At 44.1% G+C, this 20,033-nt stretch overlaps 2 protein-coding genes across 2 annotated transcripts in view; both read right to left on the minus strand.

Moving 5' to 3' along the window:
- TULP3 (TUB like protein 3) overlaps nucleotides 1-2,342 on the minus strand; it is a 76,876-nt gene extending 74,534 nt beyond the window's left edge. Inside the window, exon 1 of the mRNA XM_036252404.1 lies at nucleotides 2,294-2,342. Within this exon, the coding sequence (XP_036108297.1) occupies nucleotides 2,294-2,334 (41 nt within the window). The 5' untranslated portion in view covers nucleotides 2,335-2,342. The remainder of the gene's footprint in view (nucleotides 1-2,293) is intronic.
- Nucleotides 2,343-4,638: 2,296 nt separating this feature from the next.
- On the minus strand, nucleotides 4,639-6,976 carry RHNO1 (RAD9-HUS1-RAD1 interacting nuclear orphan 1). The gene is made up of 2 exons (XM_036252496.1): nucleotides 6,732-6,976; nucleotides 4,639-5,765 (listed from the first exon to the last, which is right to left on the minus strand). Exons 1-2 carry the CDS (start codon nucleotides 6,897-6,899, stop codon nucleotides 5,202-5,204), a joined length of 732 nt encoding a protein of 243 aa, XP_036108389.1. The 5' UTR covers nucleotides 6,900-6,976; the 3' UTR covers nucleotides 4,639-5,201.
- Between the last annotated feature and the right edge of the window lie 13,057 nt (nucleotides 6,977-20,033).

Consider the following 20,033-nt stretch of genomic DNA (forward strand, 5'->3'; position numbering starts at 1 on the left):
TTGATCGGATGAAACATTTTAAAAAGGGAGAACATGAAAGCATAAAAAGCCTGGACAAGATATAACCTCCAGCCACTACTACTGCTTATATTACTAAAGAGAAATCATGGCATATGGATAAACCATAGACAAAGATTTTCTTAGTCAACTCTGGGTCACAAGGTCACATCACCCTGAGAAGTCTCTCTCACCACACCTTCAATTCTTGATCAGGAACAAAAGGGCCAGAGAGAGCTCAAATTCGCTGTCATCCCCTGTCATCTCTAGGGAATCTATAATATCAAATGCCTAGCCTCATCAAAGGTCCTCAGAGTACTGTTTCAAATTTCATCTCCAGCCTGGCGGACGTGGTTCAGTTGGTTGAGCATCATCCCATGCCCCAAAAGGAGCCCAGTTTCCGGCTAGATCCCCAGAAGGGGTCCTGCAGGAAGCAGCTTCGATGCTAGTATCGATGTTTCTATCGCTCTCTTTCTCCCCTTTCCCTTCTCGCTCTCTCACCTCTCCCTAAAATCAATAAAGAATATATTTTTTAAAAAGATCCAAGACAAATGTATTAATGAAAAAACTACTCTATCCATGTATTTCATGAAAAACATTAAACACACAACCTGGAGCCAAAAAGCAAGAAACATTCCACTCCATCTCAACAACAAATGAGTTAAACAGTAATAGAGGCTGCACTAATATTACCTAAGGCAGGAGAAACATTTGGTGACTCACATATTCCCCTTTGATGTCAATTTCTAAATTAAAGAGCTGGTTTCTTTGGGAAGAAAGAGAAAACTTTAAAAGTATCCCTTTAAACTTCAGATCCAATAAATTAACCATTCTCAATTTCAAATTCCTTTTTTCCCAAAAAAAATCATGAGTCATATCAAACATCAGGTACCTGTGAAATTGCCTTAAATCTATTCAATTAAGATTTATTGAGTGCCTATAACTGAACAGATACCATCTGAATTCAAAGAAGATGCTCAATTTTAACTTTACCTCCTCCTAGCACCTCCATATTTATACTTGTAAATGTGGATTATTTTTCTCCTGACCTGGAAAAAAAAAATGCAGTGAACAAATTTCACAGAGCACAGTTATCCCATAAAGAAAACCTGATGAGCTCTGGCCGGTTTGGCTCAGCGGTTGGAGCGGCAGCCTGCGGACCAGAGTCCCGGGTTCGGTTCCCACTAGGGGCACGTACCAAAAAAAAAAAAAAGAAAACCTGATGAAAGAGGAAAATGGGTTCTTCCTTCCTGACAACATTTTGGTTTGTTTGTTGTTGTTTTTTTAATCCTCATCTGAGGATATTTTTTCCATTGATTTTTAGAGAGTGGAAGGGAGAGAACGAAAGGGAGAGAGACAGAGAGAGAAACATCAATGTGAGAGAGGCACATCTTTTGGGTGTCTTTAGGGCCAGCGATGGAACCTGCAGCCCAGGTATATGCCCTTGACCCGCAATCAAATTGGCGACCCTTCAGTGCACGGGCCGACGCTCTAACCACCCAGCAACAGCGGCCAGGGTTGGTGCTGGCTTAAAATTGTTTATATATCTGTAAATCTAAATATCAGACTAAATCCTTACCCGCTAAATGTTCATTTGCCGTGGTAAGGACTAAAAAGAGAATGCAGTTGGCGTGTATGATTTAAATCTTCAGACAATGCCAAAGTTTAAGCCAATGATTTCACGCCGCTGCCCATTAACTTTTCATTAACCTGGCAAACAAAATTGACAGGCTGAGGTTTCAAATCGTTTTCTTTCAGGCAGAGGGAGAAAAAGGGACATACAAGGGGTATGGTATACTTCCAAGTACGACAGACAGCCAATCCTCAATAAGAGATCACTACTATAAAGCTAATAGAAGCAAAAGAATACTTTTGCATTTTCAGTCCTCGGGCTCTGTTCCACAATTCAGCACTGCCTGCCAAAAGCAATGGCCTTGTAGCAAATTATTAAATGCCACCCGCAACCTTCGACGTCCCGGGGAACGACTTCATCCAGTCTGTCATGACACTCCGAGGTGGTGCGCGAGGCGCAGGGCTACCGCGTTTTGAGAAACCGAGGCCCACTGGAGTAAGTTTCCGGAGCAGGGACTTCAGGAGGTGGAGCCGCCGCGCCCCACCGCCGCCCTGGGAAAAGGAGGTCCTCCGCGGCGGAGGGGCAACGGGACTCCAAATCAGCGCCTCCCTCCCCGACCTCAGCCCTCCACCCTCTCCTTTGGAGCGCCCAGAGAAGACTGCACTATCTCGCTTCTGCCCTCTTCCCCGCTCAAGGCCAGACCAGCCATCACTCTTCTCTGACCTGTCCCCGCGGGGTCCGAGTCGGCAGCGCGACGCCTCCATTCCCGCCGCTCAGAAAGTAACCACCTCGTCCAGATCCCCGACTCCGCTGCTAGGGTGGCAAGCCTGGCGCGCAGCCGGGCCCCGCCCCCTGGCAACCGCACCCCGCACTGTCGCCATCGCCTATTGGCCCATGGGCCAGCCACTCCTCTCTCATTGGTTCTTGCTGCCGCCCGGCGTTGCGGGAGGGTTTCTAAGGGGCGGGGAATTTTAAGGGGCGTTGGAACTTGGAGTTACAGGCGCCTGCGCCGGAGTGGGGATGACGCGCTAGGGCTGGGTGCCTGGACCACTGTGCCGGCTGGGGCGGAGGATGTGCCCCTGGCAGTGGCATTGGCTCCCGGCCGCTGGGAAGGGAGTTGGTCAGAGGAGACGCCCAACCCCCACAAATGGAGCAGCCTCCCCACACCCCCAGTTTGTACAGAGACCACCCAGAGCGCTTCCCGAGGTCTGTAATATTAGAGCCGACAGACCTACGCCGGCTCCCTCACAGCACAACCATTCCGACACCGGAGCCTTTCTGGGAACCACACTTGTAGCCTCTTCCAGCCGTCATTCCCAAAGGAGTGCATCCGCTTTCGCAGTCGAACCGCACAGAAACCCTTCAGCCTCCCCGACTCCAGCCCGCACTTTTAGAGCATTCCTAGACCTGCTCTACTTAATCTGTACCATTTACCTCTCTCTCTACAGCCCATGGACCATCTTCAAAACATCCAAATACCTTATGGAAGGTATCTAAATCTTTACTCTCGTTTGCAAGAAATCTCATCCCAACCATCACTTCCTTTCTCACCAACAACTTACATTACAATCCCTACAAAACATCCTGACAAAAGTTGTCCCACATTAACTTTAGTTTACAGCATTCCAAGATCAAAGTTGTTTTCACATTCGTTTTGCATTGCTAAGAAGCCTAGGACTTGGCACAAGCTAGGACAGCATTGCACTGGCTGAGTTAGCCTCCATTCACTGTGATCCTGAACATGTTCCATTACCTGTGCCTCAAACTTCCATCTATAAAATAAACAGAATGAGCCCGGTCAGCGTGGCTCAGTGGTTGGGTCTCGACCCATGCACCAAGAGGTCGCTGGTTATGGTGCCCTGGTTATGGGCCTGCTCCCCAGTGGAGGGCATGCAGGAGGCGGCCAATCAATATTCTCTCTCATCGATGTTTCTATCTCCCTCTCCCTTCCTCTCTCTCTAAAATCAATAAAGAAAAAAATTTTTTTTAAATGAACAGAATAATCCTTGCTTGTCTAGGTTGGCCTGGACCTGACACAGAGTAAGGTTTTAAAGCTGAGTGAATGGAGTTGAATGAGATGTTGTTTGTACTGGTGAAAGGACAATGGAAATATTTTTTTGACCGGGCAGTCCTGTATTATTTACAATAAAAAGTAGTATTCTTGCCCTAGCCAGTTTGACTAGTGGTTAGAGCGTCCCCCCGGACCAAAGAGTCCTGGGTGGATTCCAGCCAAGGGCAAGAACCTCAGTTGTGGTTCCTCCCCAGCCCCAGTTGGGTCATGCTGAAGGCAACCAGTCTATGTGTCTCTCTCACATCGATGATCCTCTCTCTCTCTTCCTCCCTCTCCCTCCAACTCTATCTGGAGATAAATGGAAAAATATTCTTGGGGGAGGATTTAAAAAAAAAAAAAGTAGTATTCTCTGAAAAGTTTCCACATTTATTTACATACATTTTTTAAAAATCCTCACCCAAGGAGATATATATATAATTTTTTTGTTGAGAGAGAGAGAGAGAGAAGGGAAGGGAGAGACATCGATTGGTTGCCTCCTAATGGGGGCTCAAACCACAACCTAGGTATGTGCCCTGACCAGAAATTGAATGGGCAACCTTTGGTGCATAAGACAACAAACCCACTGGGCCACCCCAGCTATGGCTATTTATATACATTTTAAACAGTTACTCCAGCCTGGACAGTATGGTCCAGAGGATTGAGCATTGTCCCATGGACTGCGAAGTCCCGGTAGGATTCCTGGTCAGGGCACAAGCCGGGGTTGCTGGCTGATGGCTGATATCCAGTAGAGGGCATGCAGGAAGCAGATGATTGATGTTTCTCTCTCTCTCCCTAAACAATCAATAAAAACATATTAAAAATAAATAAACAAACAGTTACTCCAAGAAATCATTTTATTAAATATTAAAATCCTATTTAATATTTATAGATTTCTTTGGTTGGAAATAAAAAAATCAAAACAGAGCAAACCTAAGTACCTTACTCATGCCCCCTTTATCTCCCTGATTCTGCAGTAGCCACTGAAACAGGGCTTGCTGCCCTCGCTTCACTTGCCTTTCAGCAGAAGGGCCAAGGTTGCCCAGGCAGCAGGTCAACTATAAAGTCACAGAGTTTGCTTTGATTTTTTCCCATTCATCGGGTCATAAAGGAAGCTGCCACTGAACCCAACAGAGATGGTACTCAAAAATGTGGAATGAATTAGTTTGAATGAGGTGATTAAAGGATTGAGTAGTGGTTAAAGCAAACAATTAGGAAAGACCTTTAGTGGAGGGGGCAGTGTTGCTGCATTATTGGCAGTCAGAAGCAGGGTTCTCTAAAAACTTAATACAACCATTTATTTACACACATTTTAAACAGTTACTACAAGAAAAATATAAAGTGAACTGTTTATGACACTAAAAACCGCTTATGGTAAGATGTTTTAAAAAGCAAATCTGGGAACTGACTTCCCTTGTGACTCCAAGGTTCTGGTTAAAAATCTCTTTTTTCTATTGAGGTTATCGGTATTCTTTCCATTTTATTCTATTGATGAACTCTTCTGTGAGCCAGAAAAGTAACTTTAGCAACCCTATGAACACCAGCAATCAATTTCTTGAGATTACTGATGGCTGAGAAATCCAGTCAGTTTTTCACGAGGAACTGGCTTTTGCTCAGCTTCCCTCTCTCCCTGAGGTAGGTAAACAGGTGCCGTCGTCTCCTCCATGTGACCTTCACCCCATACTTCTCCTCAGGAGTGTCTTTGACCAGAACAGGCCCAGGCTCTGGGCTCTCAGGAGTACTCGTGTGAAGGGAGCAGCTTGGCAGGCTGTTTTCCCTCTGATCGGGGGGAATGAGCATCTGCTTCACAGAAGATGACTCTGGGGTCTGGATATCAGGTGCAATTAACATGTAAGGTAAGTTTTCAAGTGCATGTGCTGACAGTTCCCCACAGCTTTGGGGACTGAGCATTGGAACTAAGGGCCTTCGGGAAATGTCCTTTTCTGAATGATTGGGGCACTCCTGGGTTAAGGGGCTTCCAAATATGGCTGAACTGGAAGAAGACTGTGGACTCTCAAATGTTAGATGTGGAAACTTGGAGGTGGTAGATTTTCGACTTGAATGTCTTGCTTGGTCCCGGTAATGACATTTCGGTTTCCTATTGGCTGGGAACCAGCTTTTTGCTGTTGTATCAAACTCAGGTGATACCTACAGATAAAAAAAAAATTTTTTTAAAGGTGAGGACAGCCACATACCAAGTACAAACCTGGGTTTCAGGTTCGATCCACAGTCATGGTTGGGGCACGTGTGGGAGGCAACCACCTGATGTGTCTCTCTCACATCAATGTTTCTCTCTCTCTCTTCCCCTCCTCCACCTTCTACTCTCTCTAAATATCATTGGAAAAAATATCCTCTAGTGAGAATTAACAAAAACAAAACAAAAACAAAGACTGAATGGCTGAATGCAAGAATAGGGAGTGAGACTGCAGATGGAAAGCAAGTAGCACAGGACCTGGCATTTAATGAGTTCTCAATAAACGTTCATTCCTCTTCTCAGCCACAGGATTCTAACACTTAAGTTTCTTCTACAACCATGAAGCAAATATTATGGTTCTTCTAAGCAATGGCAAACAATTTATTAAGCACTCCTAAGCAGATTGTATGCTTTTATCTGGTCCTTTTGCTATACTACTTCCCAAATATGCAGTAGTTACATTCTCTTCCCAGAGCTTTTAAACTGTCAAAATATGACATAGGCCATTTCTGTGGGGGTTTTTTGAGGTTCAATCTATTAAACTGTAAACAGGTTACTTAGCTAAATACTTCTTCCAAGAAGCTCAGGAAACAATCTCATTTTTTACTGATTCTGCCATTTGTCTGGCTTTCTCACCCAGGTACTGGGTAGTGAAACTTTTATACTAAACTCTTTCAGAGGAATGTGGGGGAAGACTCCAATTCCAACCAACCACGTTGAACTTTTCTAAGTTCAGTTTGAAATGAGAAAAGAAGATTTACCAGAAGAGATGGCTGACAAAAGACAAAAAGAGTATATTTCCTCCTGGTCCCTGCCCCCATGAATCTTATTCTTTGGAGGCCCTGGTTCAAGAGGCAGTATAGCCAATACTCTGAGAAGCCTAACAGAGTGAAAGTCAAAGGAAGAATCCCATGGCCTACCCAGGAAGTGATGGTGTTGTGGTCAATGGGCTTGCTGGGCACCTGTCTAGTGCGGGTGATTGGAAGCTGTGGCGATCCAGAGCAGTGTTTGGGGCCCTCCAGTGGCTGTTGGTGGAATTGCAGCTGGGCTTTCTGGGATGTTTGGCGGCGTTTTTTTCTGGGAGGCATCAATAGGTGAATGAAGAGCAGTTAGTAACCACATGGTGCTAGGTGTAGTCAGGTACAGGGAGAGGCTCCAATTCCACCCCATACCTGCAGAGAAAAAAACAAAAGCTCTTCCTCATACTCTGTCAGCCAGTTCTACTATCAACTTACCACTCCTACGGAAAGCGGAGGAAGTACAGCTTCCTAACCTACACCATCAAGTTAAAACATAGTAATTCAGCCCTGGCTGGTTTGGCTCAGAGGTTAGAGCATCAGCCTGCGGACCAATGAGTCTCAGGTTCGATTTTGGTCAAGGGCATGGACCTCAGTTGCGGTTCTCCCGGCCCTGGTCGGGGTCGTGAGGGAGGCAGCCAGTCAATGTGTCTCTTTCACATCAATGTTTCCCTCTCTCCCTCTCTCCCTCACTCCCTCTCTATCTGAAGATAAATAGAAAAATATCCTTGGGTGAGGATTAAACACACACACACACACAGTAGTTCACATTCAACATTTGTTCAATGAACACTTCCTGAGCATATTGAGCATATGTTAAGTGAGTGCCATGCTGGGTGCTGGGAATTTAAAAATGAAAAATCATTAATTCAGTGATCATTTATTGAGTGCCAAGCCCTGTAGGGACACAGAGGTCAGACTGTCCCTGTTTCAAAGAGCTGGGAGTCTGGGAGCGGGGGAGACAACTACAATAATGGGACCAATGCTTCCACTCATCACCTCAGGGGAGGCTCTCGAGAGGGTGACCCCTGACCTAGGTATGAAGGGCAAAGCAAAGCCAAGAAGCAGGGAGGGCACTCCAGGCTGAGACGCAGCACACACAAAGCACAGAGATGTGAAAGAGCATGTGAATTCAGGGAATCACACACCCCATGTAGCTGGACACAGTGTGAAAAGATGGATGGCAACAACTGAAGCTGGACATGGTGCCAGAGTTAGTTCAGAAAAACCAGGTGTGCCCTGCTGGTGTGGCTCAGTTAGGTGAGCATCATCCATGTACCAAAAGATTGCCAGTTCGACTCCCAGTCAAGGCACATGCCCAGGTTGCAGGTTTATGTCCTAGGTAGGGTGCATATGGGAGGCAACCAATTGATGTTTCTCTCTCACACTGATGTTTCTCTCTCTCTCTTCCCCCCACCCCTTCTATTCTCTCTAAAAATCAATGGAAAAATACCCTTGGATGAGGATTAACAAAACAAAAAATGAAAGAAAAAAAGAAAAACCAGGTGTACCATATGAGTTTAGATTTTAGCCTAAGTAGTCATTGAAGAATTTTAAGCAAAAAGATATACTCACATTTGGATTTTTAAAAACGTTTCACCCCACAGTTTTGAACACACAAACGTAGACTAAATAATAAAATGAGCTCCCATCACTCAGCTCCAACAACCATCAAACCACAGCCAATCCTGACCCATCTACATCCCCTACTCCTGTATTATTTGAAGAAAATATGATATTCCCAGTCATTATATCATTTCCATTAATATTATCGACATGTTCAAATTTTCAATTGTCCCATAAATGTCCTAATTGTTTTTTGTTTGCTTCTTGTCTTTTAGATAGGTCATCCTGGCAACAATGTGAAAAGAGAAAGCAAGTACCCTGGAAGTAGCAGGACCAGTTTTAGGAGGGTACTGTGTTACCTAAGTGAAAAATAATGAGGCCTGAACCTGGATGGTCATGGAGATGGGAGGCTGGAGACAGAGGCAGGGTCAACAGGACCCAGAAAGTAATAAAAAAGTCTGAAAAAGTATGCACTGAATCTAGCAACCAGATAAATTTTAATACAAGCTTCAATGTAACGGTGGGACAGAATTTCGAACACAATAGATAGAGAGGTAAGTGGAAGATGCAGCTGAGCATCCAAGGCCTAGAAAGTCGCACAACAAGGTAGATTGGTTCTACTACACATTCATGATTCATTCTTTCAGTCAACAACAACAAAAATAACATACTCTGACTTATGTCAGTAGGCAGTGGAGACACAGGTAAAGAAAAAAGAGGGAGAACGTCTCTACCCTCAAGAAACTAACATTTTGCCCTGGCCAGTGTGTTCAGTGGTTAAGACAATCATCCCGAGCACTGAAAGGTCATGGGTTCGATTCCCAGTCAAGGGCATGTACCTGGGTTGCAGGTTCCAGTCAGTTGGGGCAAGTGTGGGAAGCAAGCAATCGATGTGTCTCTCTCACATCATTCTGTCTCTCTCTCTCTCTCTTTCCCTGCCTTCCTTCCTTCCACTCTCTAAAAAAAAAATCAATGGAAAACATATCCTTGGGTCAGGATTAACCAAAAAAAAAAGGAAGAAACAAAATTAATAATTTTAGGGACAACACAGGTAAGAAATACACCTATTTGTTCATTCATTTATTCAACAAATATTTACTGAGTGCCTACTATGTGCTAGACACCGTTTCAGGTACTGGGAATGTATACTAAAGAACAAAATGAAATCCCTGCCCTATCGCGCATACATCCTAGTTGGAAGTGATAAGAGGCATAGAGGAAAATCAAGCAGAGTAAGGGATAGAGCTGACTGAGTGCTATTCTGGACAGGGTTGTCAGGGAAGGCCCATCTGGAAAAGTGATAGCTGAGCAAAGACCTGGAAGAAGAGAGAACAAGCAAATGGAAAGATGTAAGCAGTGTGCGCTCTCCCTCTGGGGAACATACCTGCACCTTCCCCTAACCCAGTGATGCTCAACCTTCCTAATGCCGCGACCCTTTAATACAGTTCCTCATGTTGTGGTGACCCACAACCATAAAATTATTTTCATTGCTACTTCATAACTGTAATTTTGCTACTGTTATGTCTTAGGTGACCCCAGTGAAAGGGTCGTTTAACCCCCAAAGAGGTGGCGATCCACAGGTTGAGAACCGCTGTATAACCCCTCTTCTTCCCTCATAAACATGCATATCCTAAACTCTAAGGGACCCCATGAGACTTGCAACCAGAGAAGCAATGGGAAGGGACAACAGCTTGTCCTGGGCTAACCCCTGAGCCTGTCTCCAAGGCCCCCTTTTCTCTGACTTCCCGGTGAACTAAAGCAGCCCCGCCCAGGTCTCTTCTGCTGTTCCTTCCAGGCTACGCCTTTCCTGTCTCACTGTCCCCAGCTTTGATAAACGTCCCATGTGAATGTGTATTTGCTGCAGCCAATACATTCTTGCTTGCTTTACTGCAAAGGTGGCGAGGGAGAAGAGGGAGAGGAGAAGAAGAAAGATATGAGCAAACAGTCCAAACTGGAAGAAGAATAAGTGCAAAGACCACAAGGTGGAAATATGTCTGACTCTTTCAAGAAACAGTAAGGTCGCCATAAAAAGAGACAAAAGGGCTACTACATAATATTAAAAGAATCGATCCAACAAGAGGATATAACCTGGTAAACATTATCTACACCCAATATAGGAGCACCAAAATATATTTTAAAAGTTCGGGGGGGGGGGGAATGGGAGTGGGAAGAAGGGTGTCAATGGGGGGAATAGGAGAAATATCTGTAACAAAAATAAAGAGAGAGATCAACAGCAATACAATCATAGTAGGGGACTTTAATACCCCACTGACATCACTGGATAGATCTTCTAGACAAAAAAATAACAAGGAAACACAGACTCTAAATGACACACTAGATCAGATGGATTTAATTGATATTTACAGCACATTTCACCCCAAAACTGTAGCATGCACATTCTTCTCAAGTGCACATGGGACAATCTCAAAGACAGAACACATGTTAGGACACAGACTAAGTCTTTACAAGTTCAAGATTACTGAAATCATATCAAGCATCTTCTTGGATCACAATGGCATGAAACTAGAAATAAATTACAATAAAAACACTCAAAAACATTCAAACACATAGAGGCTAAATAGCATTTATTAAACAATGAATGGGTTACCAATGAAATCAAGGCAGAAATCAAAAACTTCCTGGAAACATTAAAATAAACACGCACCAACACAAAATCTGTGGGACACAGCAAAAGCAGTCCTCAGAGGGAAGTTCATAGCATTACAGCCTACTTCAGGAAACAAGAAAAATTCCTAATAAACTATCTAACCCTACAACTTAAAGAATTAGAAAGAGAACAAAAAGTAAAACCCAGTGTAAGTAGAAGGAAAGAAATAATAAAAATCAGAGCAGAAATAAATGACATTGAGGCTAAAAAAACAATACCAAAGATCAATAAAATTAAGAGCTGGTCCTTTTAAAAAATACACAAGATTGATGAACCTTTAGCTAGAAAAACAAAGAGAGAGGACCCTAATAAATAAAATCAGAAACAAAAGAGGTGAAGTAACAACTGACACCACAGAAATAGAAATAATTGTAAGAAAATACTATGAATAATTATATGCCAACAAATTGGACACCCTAGGCAAAATGGACAAATTCCTAGAAACATACAATCCTCCAAATCTCAACCGGAAGAGACAAAAAACCTGAACAGACCAACAACAACTAAGGAAATTGAAGCAGTAATAAACTCCCAGCAAACAAAAGCCCTAGTCTAAACAGCTTCACAGGGAAGTTTTACCAAACATTTAAAGAATAACTAACACCCATTCTCCTAAAACTATTCCAAAAAATTCAAGAGGAAGAAAGACTTCTAAGCTCTTTTAATGAGGCCAGTATAATCCTAATTCCAAAATAAGATAAAGACACTACAAGGAAAGAAAATTACAGGCCAATATCCCTGATGAACACAGATGTCAAAATCCTCAGCAAAATATTAGCAAATTGGATCCAGCAATATATCAAAAAAATTATTCACCATGACCAAGTGGGATTTATTCCAGAGGGGATGCAAGGATGGTACAATATTCACAAATCAATAAATATGATACACCACATAAACAAAATAAAAGATAAAAATCATATGATCATATCAATAGATGCTGAAAAAGCATTTGACAAAATCCAGCACCCCTTTCTGATAAAAATTCTCAGCAAAGTGGAAATAGAGGGATCATACCTCGACATAATAAAGGCCATATGTGACAAACCTACAGCCAACATCATACTCAATGGGCAAAAACTAAAAGCATTGCCCTTGAGAATACGAATAAGACAGGGATGTTTACTTTCAACACTCTTTTTTTTTTTTGTAATTTTTTTCCTTTATTGATTTTAGAGAGAGAGAAAGGGAGGAGAGGTAGAAACATCGATGAGAGAGAACATCGATTGGCCGCCTCCTGCATGCCCCCCACTGGGGATTGGGCCCAAAACCTGGGCATGAGCCCTGACCAGAAATCAAACTGGAAACCTCTTGGTACATGGGTTGATGCTCAACCACTGAGCCACACTGGCCGGGCTCATCACTCTTATTCAACCTAGTGCTAGATGTCTTAGCCACAGCAATAAAAAAAGAAGAAATAAAATTGGAAAGGAGGAATTGAAACTGTCATTATTCACAGATGATATGATATTATACATAGAAAACCCTAAAGACTCCACCAAAAAACTACTAGATTTAATAAATGAATTTGGCAAAATAGCAGAATACAAAATTAACATCCAAAAATCGATGGCATTTTTATACACCAATAATGAACCCTCAGAAAGAGAAACTAAAAAAAAATCCCATTTACTACTGCAACAAAAAACTTAAGATACCTAGGAATAACCTTAACCAAGGAGGTAAAAGACCTGTTCTCAGAAAAACTACAGAACATTAAAAAAAGAAATAGAGGAAGATATAAAAAAGTGGAAGCATATATCACGTTCATGCATTGGAAGACTCAACATTATTAAAATGTCCATACTACCCAAAGCAATCCTCAGAGTCAATGCAGTTTCTATTAAAATACCAACGGCAGCCCGGCCAGTTGGCTCAGTGGATTGAGCATCACACCATGGACTGAGAGGTCCTGGTTCGATTCCTGGTCAGGGCACATACCTTTGCAGGCTTGATCTATGGTGGGGGTCATGTAGGAGGCAGCCGATTGATGTTTCTCTCTCACATCAATGTTTCTATCTCTCTTTCCCTTCCTCTCTCTCTAAAAAAATCAATAAGAATATATTTTAAGCCCTGGCCAGTTTGGTTCAGCAGTTAGAGTGTCAGCCCGCAGACCAAAGAGTCGCAGGTTTGATTCTGGGCAAGGGCACGTACCTCGGTTTTGGTCCGGCCCTGGCCCTGGTTAGGGTTGTGTGGGAGGCAACCAATTGATGTGTCTCTGTCACATTAGTGTTTCTCTCTCCCTCCCTCCCACTCTATCTGAAGATAAATAGAAAAATATCCTCGGGTGGGGATTAAAATAAATAAATAAATATATATATATATATATATATATATATAAATAAATAAATACCAATGACATATTTCACAGATCAAGAATGAATACACCAAAAGTTTATATGGAATCAAAAAATACCCCGAATAGCCACAGCAATCTTGAAAAGAAAGAACAAAGTTGGAGGGATCACATTATCAGATTTCAGGTTATACTACAAAGCCACTGTAATCAAAACAGCCTGGTCCTGGCATAAGAACAGGCATATAGATCAATGGAACAGAACAGAGAACCCAGAAATTGACCCAAGACATTATGCTTAGTTGATATTTGACAAAGGAGGCAAGAGCATACAGTGGAGCAAAAACAGTCTCTTCAATAAATGGTGTTGGGCCCTGGCCGGTTTGGCTCAGCGGTTGGAGCGTCGGCCTGCGGCCCTGAGAGACCCAGGTTCGGTTCCCGCTAAGGGCATGTACCTCGGTTGCAGTTTGTCCCCAGCCCTGGTTGGTTGTGCGGGTGGCAGCCACTTGATGTGTTCCTTTCACGTCGATGTTTCTCTCTCTCTCTGTGTTCCTCTCTCTCCCTTCCACTCTACCTGAACAAAAAAATGGAAAAATGTCCTCGGGTGAGGATAAAAAAAAAAAAAAAAAAAAAGAAGGAGAAAAAAATAAATAAATAAATGGTGTTGGGAAAATAGGTCAGGTACATGTAAAAAAATGAAACTAGACCACAAACTTACACCATACTCAAGAATAAACTCAACATGGATAAAAGATTTAAATGTAACACATAAAACCATAAAAATCCTAGAAGAAAATGTAGGCAGCAAAATCTCAGACATCTCACATAGCAAATTTTTCTTTTTTAATCCTCACCTGAGAACATTCCTCCATTGATTTTTATAGAACGTGGAAAGGAGGGAGAGAGAGGGAGAAAAACTTCGATGTGAGAAAGACACATTGATTGGCTGCCTCCCACACCACCCCAACCAGGGCCGGGGATCGAACCTGCAACCCAGGCACATGTCCCTGACCAGGAATTGAACCCAAGACCCTTCGGTCCACAGGCCAACACTCTAACCACTGAGTCAAACCGACTGGGGCACGTAGCAGAATTTTCACCGAGATATAGCTTAGACTCAGAGTTAGGGGACATCCAACCCACAGGCCACATAAGGCCTGCAAAATCAATATCAGCTGACATCATACACCTCACCAAATTAGCCTGACCAAATATAGCAGGCTAATTTTTAAACTGAATACTTTGTATGGCCCGTGAATGATGTTATATATATCCAAATTGCTCTTGGCAGAAAAAAGATTCCCCACCCCTGACTAGGCCCTAGGGCAAGAGAAACAAAGGGAAAAAATTAATAAATGGACTACCTCAAACTAAAAATTTCTGCACAGCAAAAGAAACCAGCATCAAAATGAAAAGGGAACCCACTGTATGGGAGAACATATTTGCCAGTGATATGTCAGATAAGGGGTTAATATCCAAAATACATAAAATACTCCTATAACTCAAGAAAAGACAAAAATCCAATTAAAAATGAGCAAAGGGCCCTGGCCAGTTGCTCAGTGGTTAGAGCTCTCGGACCAAAGGGTCTCAGGTTCAATTCCTGGTCAAGAGTTGTAGGTTCGATCCCTGGTCCCAGTTGGGGTTGTGTGGGACGCAACCAATCAATGAGCCTCTCTCACATTAATGTTTCTCTCTCTTCCTTCTTCCCTTCCACTCTATCTAAAACAAAAAATCAATAAGAAAAATAATCCTCTGGTGAGGATTTTAAAAAATGAGCAGAAGACCTGAATAGACACTTCTCCAAAGAGGACATACAAATGGCCAAGAGACATATGAAAAAATGCTCAATGTCATTAATCATCAGAGAGATGCAAATTAAAATGACTAAGAGGTATCACCTCATACCTGCCAGAATAGTGGCTTTCAACAAATCATCAAACAAGTGCTGGCAAGGATATGGAGAAAAGGTTACTCTAGTACACTGCTTGTAGGAATGCAGACTGGTGCAGCCACTATGGAAAACAATATGGTATTTCCTCAAAAAATTAAAAATGGAACTGCCTGCCCTGGCTGTTTTGGCTCAGCGGTTACAGTGTAGGCCCACAGACTAGAGAGTCCCGGGTTCAGTTCCCACTAAGGGCACATACCTCTGTTGCAGTTTGTCCCGGCCCCGGTTGGGGTCTTGTGGGTGGCAACCACTCGATGTGTCTCTCTCATGTCAATATTTCTCTCTCTCTTCCTCCCTCTCTCCCTCCTGCTCCATCTGAAGATAAATGCAAAAATGTCCTCAGGTGAGGATGAAGAAAAAAAAAATGGAACTGCCATTTGACCCAGTGATCCCACTTCTAGGAATATATCCTAAGAAGCCTGAAACACCAATCAGAAAGAATATATGTACCCCTATGTTCATAGCAGCACTATTTATAATAGCTAAGATCTGGAAACAGCCCAAGTATCCATCAATAGATGAGTGGATTAAAAAGCTGTGGTACATGGTATATATACATAATGGAATACATATACATAAATACATATACACTATGCAGCTGTAAGAAAGACAGGTCTCTTCTTTGAAATAACATAGAGGGACCTGGAGAATATTATGCTAAGCGAAATAAATCAGAGAAAGGCAAGTATCACATGATCTCACTTATTTAAATAAGCTGACGAACAAAATAGATCCAGAGACCTAGAAGTAGGGAACAGACTGACAAACCTCAAGGGAAGGGAGGTGGGGAGTGGGAAGTGATAAACCAAAGAATTTATATGCATATATGCATAACCAATGGACACAGACAACAGTGCTGTCAAGGAGGGGGGCAGTGAATGAGGTAAAAAAGGAGGGACATCTGTAATACTTTCAACAATAAAGATAAGTTAAATAAAAAAAAGAAACAGTGAGGTTAGCCGGGCTGACCTGGAGAGTGGTGGGAGTCAGAACTAGTTCATGTCACACCAGGCTTCATATAAGCTCAAGGACTGTGGGTTTAATTACTCCTAATGGGATAGGAAGCCACTGAAAGGTTCTGGACAGAGAAGTGCCATAATATGATTTATACTTTTAAAAAACGGATTTATTTGAGAGAGAGAGAGGAGAGAGACAGACTTGTTGTTCCACTTATTTACGCATTCATTGGTTGATTCTTGGATGTGCGTTGACTGAGGATCAGGCTCAGCTGTAAACCTTGGCGTATGGGGAAGACACTCTAACCAACTGAACTACCTCGCCAGGTCTGATTTATACTTTTATTTATTTTTAATGTTTTCTGATTTATACTTTCAAAAGATAACTTGAGGTGCTCTGTGAGAAAAGGTGTGTTGGGGAACAAAGAGAAAGGAAGCAGGAACCCAGTTGGAAGGCTATTCTGCAGGAGTCCAGTGGAGAGGTAACGCTGGTACCAATGGTCACAGTGAGAACTGTTGAAATTAACGAGCCTCAAGTGGACACTACCTTGTGCAGCAATCCTGTGTTTACATATCAACTCATTTTACACAAAGATTACCTTAAAACTTTTCCACTTTCTTAAAACCTTAGCACTCTCCTTCTCTCTCAACAAATGACCTATTTCCTACTTCACAAAGAATACAGTTAACATCAAAGGAAATACATTTTCCAGAAACCATGCAAAACTGCATATATCTGCAACCATCCTCCTTTCTTCTGTAATTAGAGGTCAAGTCCCCTTTGCTTCCTAAGGCCTTCCCCTCTGGTTGTGCTTTGGAGCCTTCCTCACTTTCTACTCCTTTTTTAGGCAATCATCTGCTCACATTTCAATAACCACCTGGATGTGGATGACCTAAGTATTTATATATTCAGTTTAGAATTCTCCACACGCAGGACCCATATATCCTGCTGCCTATTTGACAGCAACTAGACATCTCAAATGTACTTGAAACTTAACATGTTTAAAACTGGATTCATAATCATTTCCCCTGCACCCCTGCACAAAAGTGATTATCTTCCAGGGTCCTTGCCCAGGGAATAGTATCATCATTCATCCAGTTATGCATCCAGAAACCTTACATTTCCACTTCCCCTCTGCCAACACCTCTTAACCACAACTGCAATAATGCCCCTTTCTCCCCTCTGTGTCTCTCTCCTTCTCTCCCTACTACCCTTCAAATTCCAACGATCCTGGCAAGGATAACTGCAAGAGCCTAACAGGTCTGCCCTAATCCACTCTGGCACCCCTGCAGAGACCTTTTAAAAATGCACATCTTCTGCTTAAAAATTTTGTGTTTTAGGTAAGGACCAACTCCTCAGTTATGACTAAGGTCCTGCTTGCCCAGGTTCTAGCTTCATCTCACACTCCAACCAGGTCTCTTTGCTCAAAATGCTCAGATTCCTCAGCCTTTGTGCTCACCATGCTCCCTCCAGCTACACAGCCTTTCACACCTTACTCCCCTTACTTTGAGGGTTCCTCTCCCTTCTTTGCATAAAGACCTCAGACCCTACCAAGCTTTAGTTATTCTGATAAGCCTTTCCTGACCTACCTAAAGGCAAGATCTCCTTATTGCAGATACTCAAAGGCATCACTGCCCTCTCATTGATCACTTCAGGACTCTAACTCTCCATTAGCTTATCTGATTCTTCGAAAACGTCTGAGCTCCCTCTTTCCTCCCATGAGACTGGGAACGCAGACCTCCTCTGCCATTGTGTCCTAGCAGGGCCTGGCACAGGGCAGGTACTCAACAAAATGTGCAGAATAAGCAAACAATACTTTACTGTGTGTAAAAGACAGGCTTCGAGGGGTGGCGGTGGATGAGACAGATGTCTTTAATTTGGAGCTGAGGTTGGGTTTACGGTGTGGGACTGTTTTTAGGACGTAGGGACCTTGAGTAAGGTTATATGCGCCCTCAGAGACTCCCAGTCCGGTCGGGGGAACAAGACGATCGTTGGTTGTTGGTACGAGGGACCCACGTTCCCGAGTAAGGACATCAACCTGGGTAGCCTCCTTAAAGGCAGAGGATCCCCAGGGAGGAGGAGAGGGTCCCCGGGGTGATTAGGGCAGAGACGGGACTGCGCAAGGGCGAGCGGGCCAGGGGGGCGCCCAGGTCCCGCGGGCTCGCCGCCGCCGCAGCCCTGCCGGCGCCCGCCCAGCCTCCCACCGCGGCTCCCTCCCCACGAGCCGGCCCAGCCGCCTTACCCGCCCGGCGGCGTCCCGGCCGCTGCTCCCCCGCCGCCGCGGCCGCCGCGTTCGAGCCCGGAACGCGGAGACAAGGGCCGGCGCCGATTGGCGACGCTCCGTCACGTGACCGCAACGCTCCGCCGGCGCCAATTTTAAACAGCGGAACAAACTGAAAGCTGCGGTGCGGGACCCCACCCCCGGCCCCGGCCCGGGACCCCCGCCCCTCCCGGGATCCCCCGGGATTCCCCACCCCTCTCGCTCGCCGGGGATCCGGCGGGCCTGGCGCGAGTCCCTGTCCGGCACCCTGGCTCGGCCCCCAGGCCGGAGGAGCCCGGAGCCCGCCCTGGGAGCCACAGCCCAGCAGCGACGGCGCCTGCAGTCGGGAGGTGAGCGGGAGCCGAGGAATGGACGCTGGGGCCGGGTCTTGGCGCCCGCAGGGAGCGAGGTCTGGGGTGCCGCGGCCAGGGGGTCTAGCAGCAGGGCGCCGGCCGAGAGTGGAGGTTTGGGGCCACTCGGGAAGGAGGTCTGAGTGAGGGTGCAAATTTTTTCTAGTCTGATCTCATTTCTTTCTCAAAGCACCCCTCGGCCTTCCCTGGGAGTTTGACCTCTGCACCCTGCCCGCAGCCACGGGAGGGCTAAGTGGCCTACTTTCCTAGGCAGACTGATTGGGAGGAAGATTGAGCCGACTTTGCATTAAGTCAAAGACAAATCTGCCCACCCCTCCTCTGCTCTCACCATTATACCACACTGCCTCCGCTCTAGCCCCTGGAAGGTCCCTTCTCCTGGTTCTTGAGAACCCGGCAAGGTTTCCCTGGTCAAGGTGGGGTAGGGTCAGAGGAGTCACTCTGGAAGGCTCCTGGGCTAAATAAAGTGTTGACAGTGAGAGGAAGAGGCTGGTCAGAGAGTAGAAGGGGAAAGTAAGCATTAGAAGACATCTTTGGGGGAGGAGGGGAAATAGTATCTCCTGATTGATGGGGGAGGGAGAGAGACTTGATGAGATAGGAAGGCGAAGTAAAACTGAGATTTGAAGGTAGAAGAAACCTAGATAGAAAGGGAAGGAAGGAGGCAGAGTGGAGAAGGCAGATGGCAAATGTTATGAGTGTGACAATCATTCTTAGGGTGATAATCAGATGTCCTAAAAAAGAAACAACCCATTCCTTTGTCAAAGTACCTCTAAATGAGATTACACAATTTTATATAATGGTAGAGTATTCTATATATCTATTAAAATCAAAGCACAGATTTTTTAAAAAAGATAAAACTATTCTTTTAACATTACAAAACTACCTGAGCATATTGATGACAGCACATTTTAGTAGTCAGGAGATATGGACTGTAGTCTTAAATCTGGGAAAGAAATTAATACAGTAACATGCTTAGAAAGTTAAAATGTGAATAAGCACCTGTAAGTACTATACTGTCACTATATAAATACTTTGCAAATTGTGAAAGAAAAAGGTACTTTAAAAAAAATTAGATTTTTTTTTTTCTTTATTGATTTTAGAGAGAGAGGCAGGGAGAGGGAGAGGGAGAAAGAGATAGAAACATCAGTGAGAGAGAATATCAGTTGGCCGCCTCCTGCATGCCCTGCACTGAGGATCGAGCCCACAGCCTGGGCATGTGCTCTGATCAGGAATTGAACCAGTGACCTCTTGGTGCATGGGTCAACACTCAACTACTGAGCCATACCAGCCGGGCAACATTAGTTTTTTTTTTTCTTCTAATCCTTACCCCTGGATATGTTTTTATTGATTTTTAGAGAGAAA

Source organism: Molossus molossus, unplaced genomic scaffold (genome assembly GCF_014108415.1).
Source record: "Molossus molossus isolate mMolMol1 unplaced genomic scaffold, mMolMol1.p scaffold_m16_p_10, whole genome shotgun sequence".
In the NCBI taxonomy this organism is placed as follows: Eukaryota; Metazoa; Chordata; class Mammalia; order Chiroptera; family Molossidae; genus Molossus; species Molossus molossus.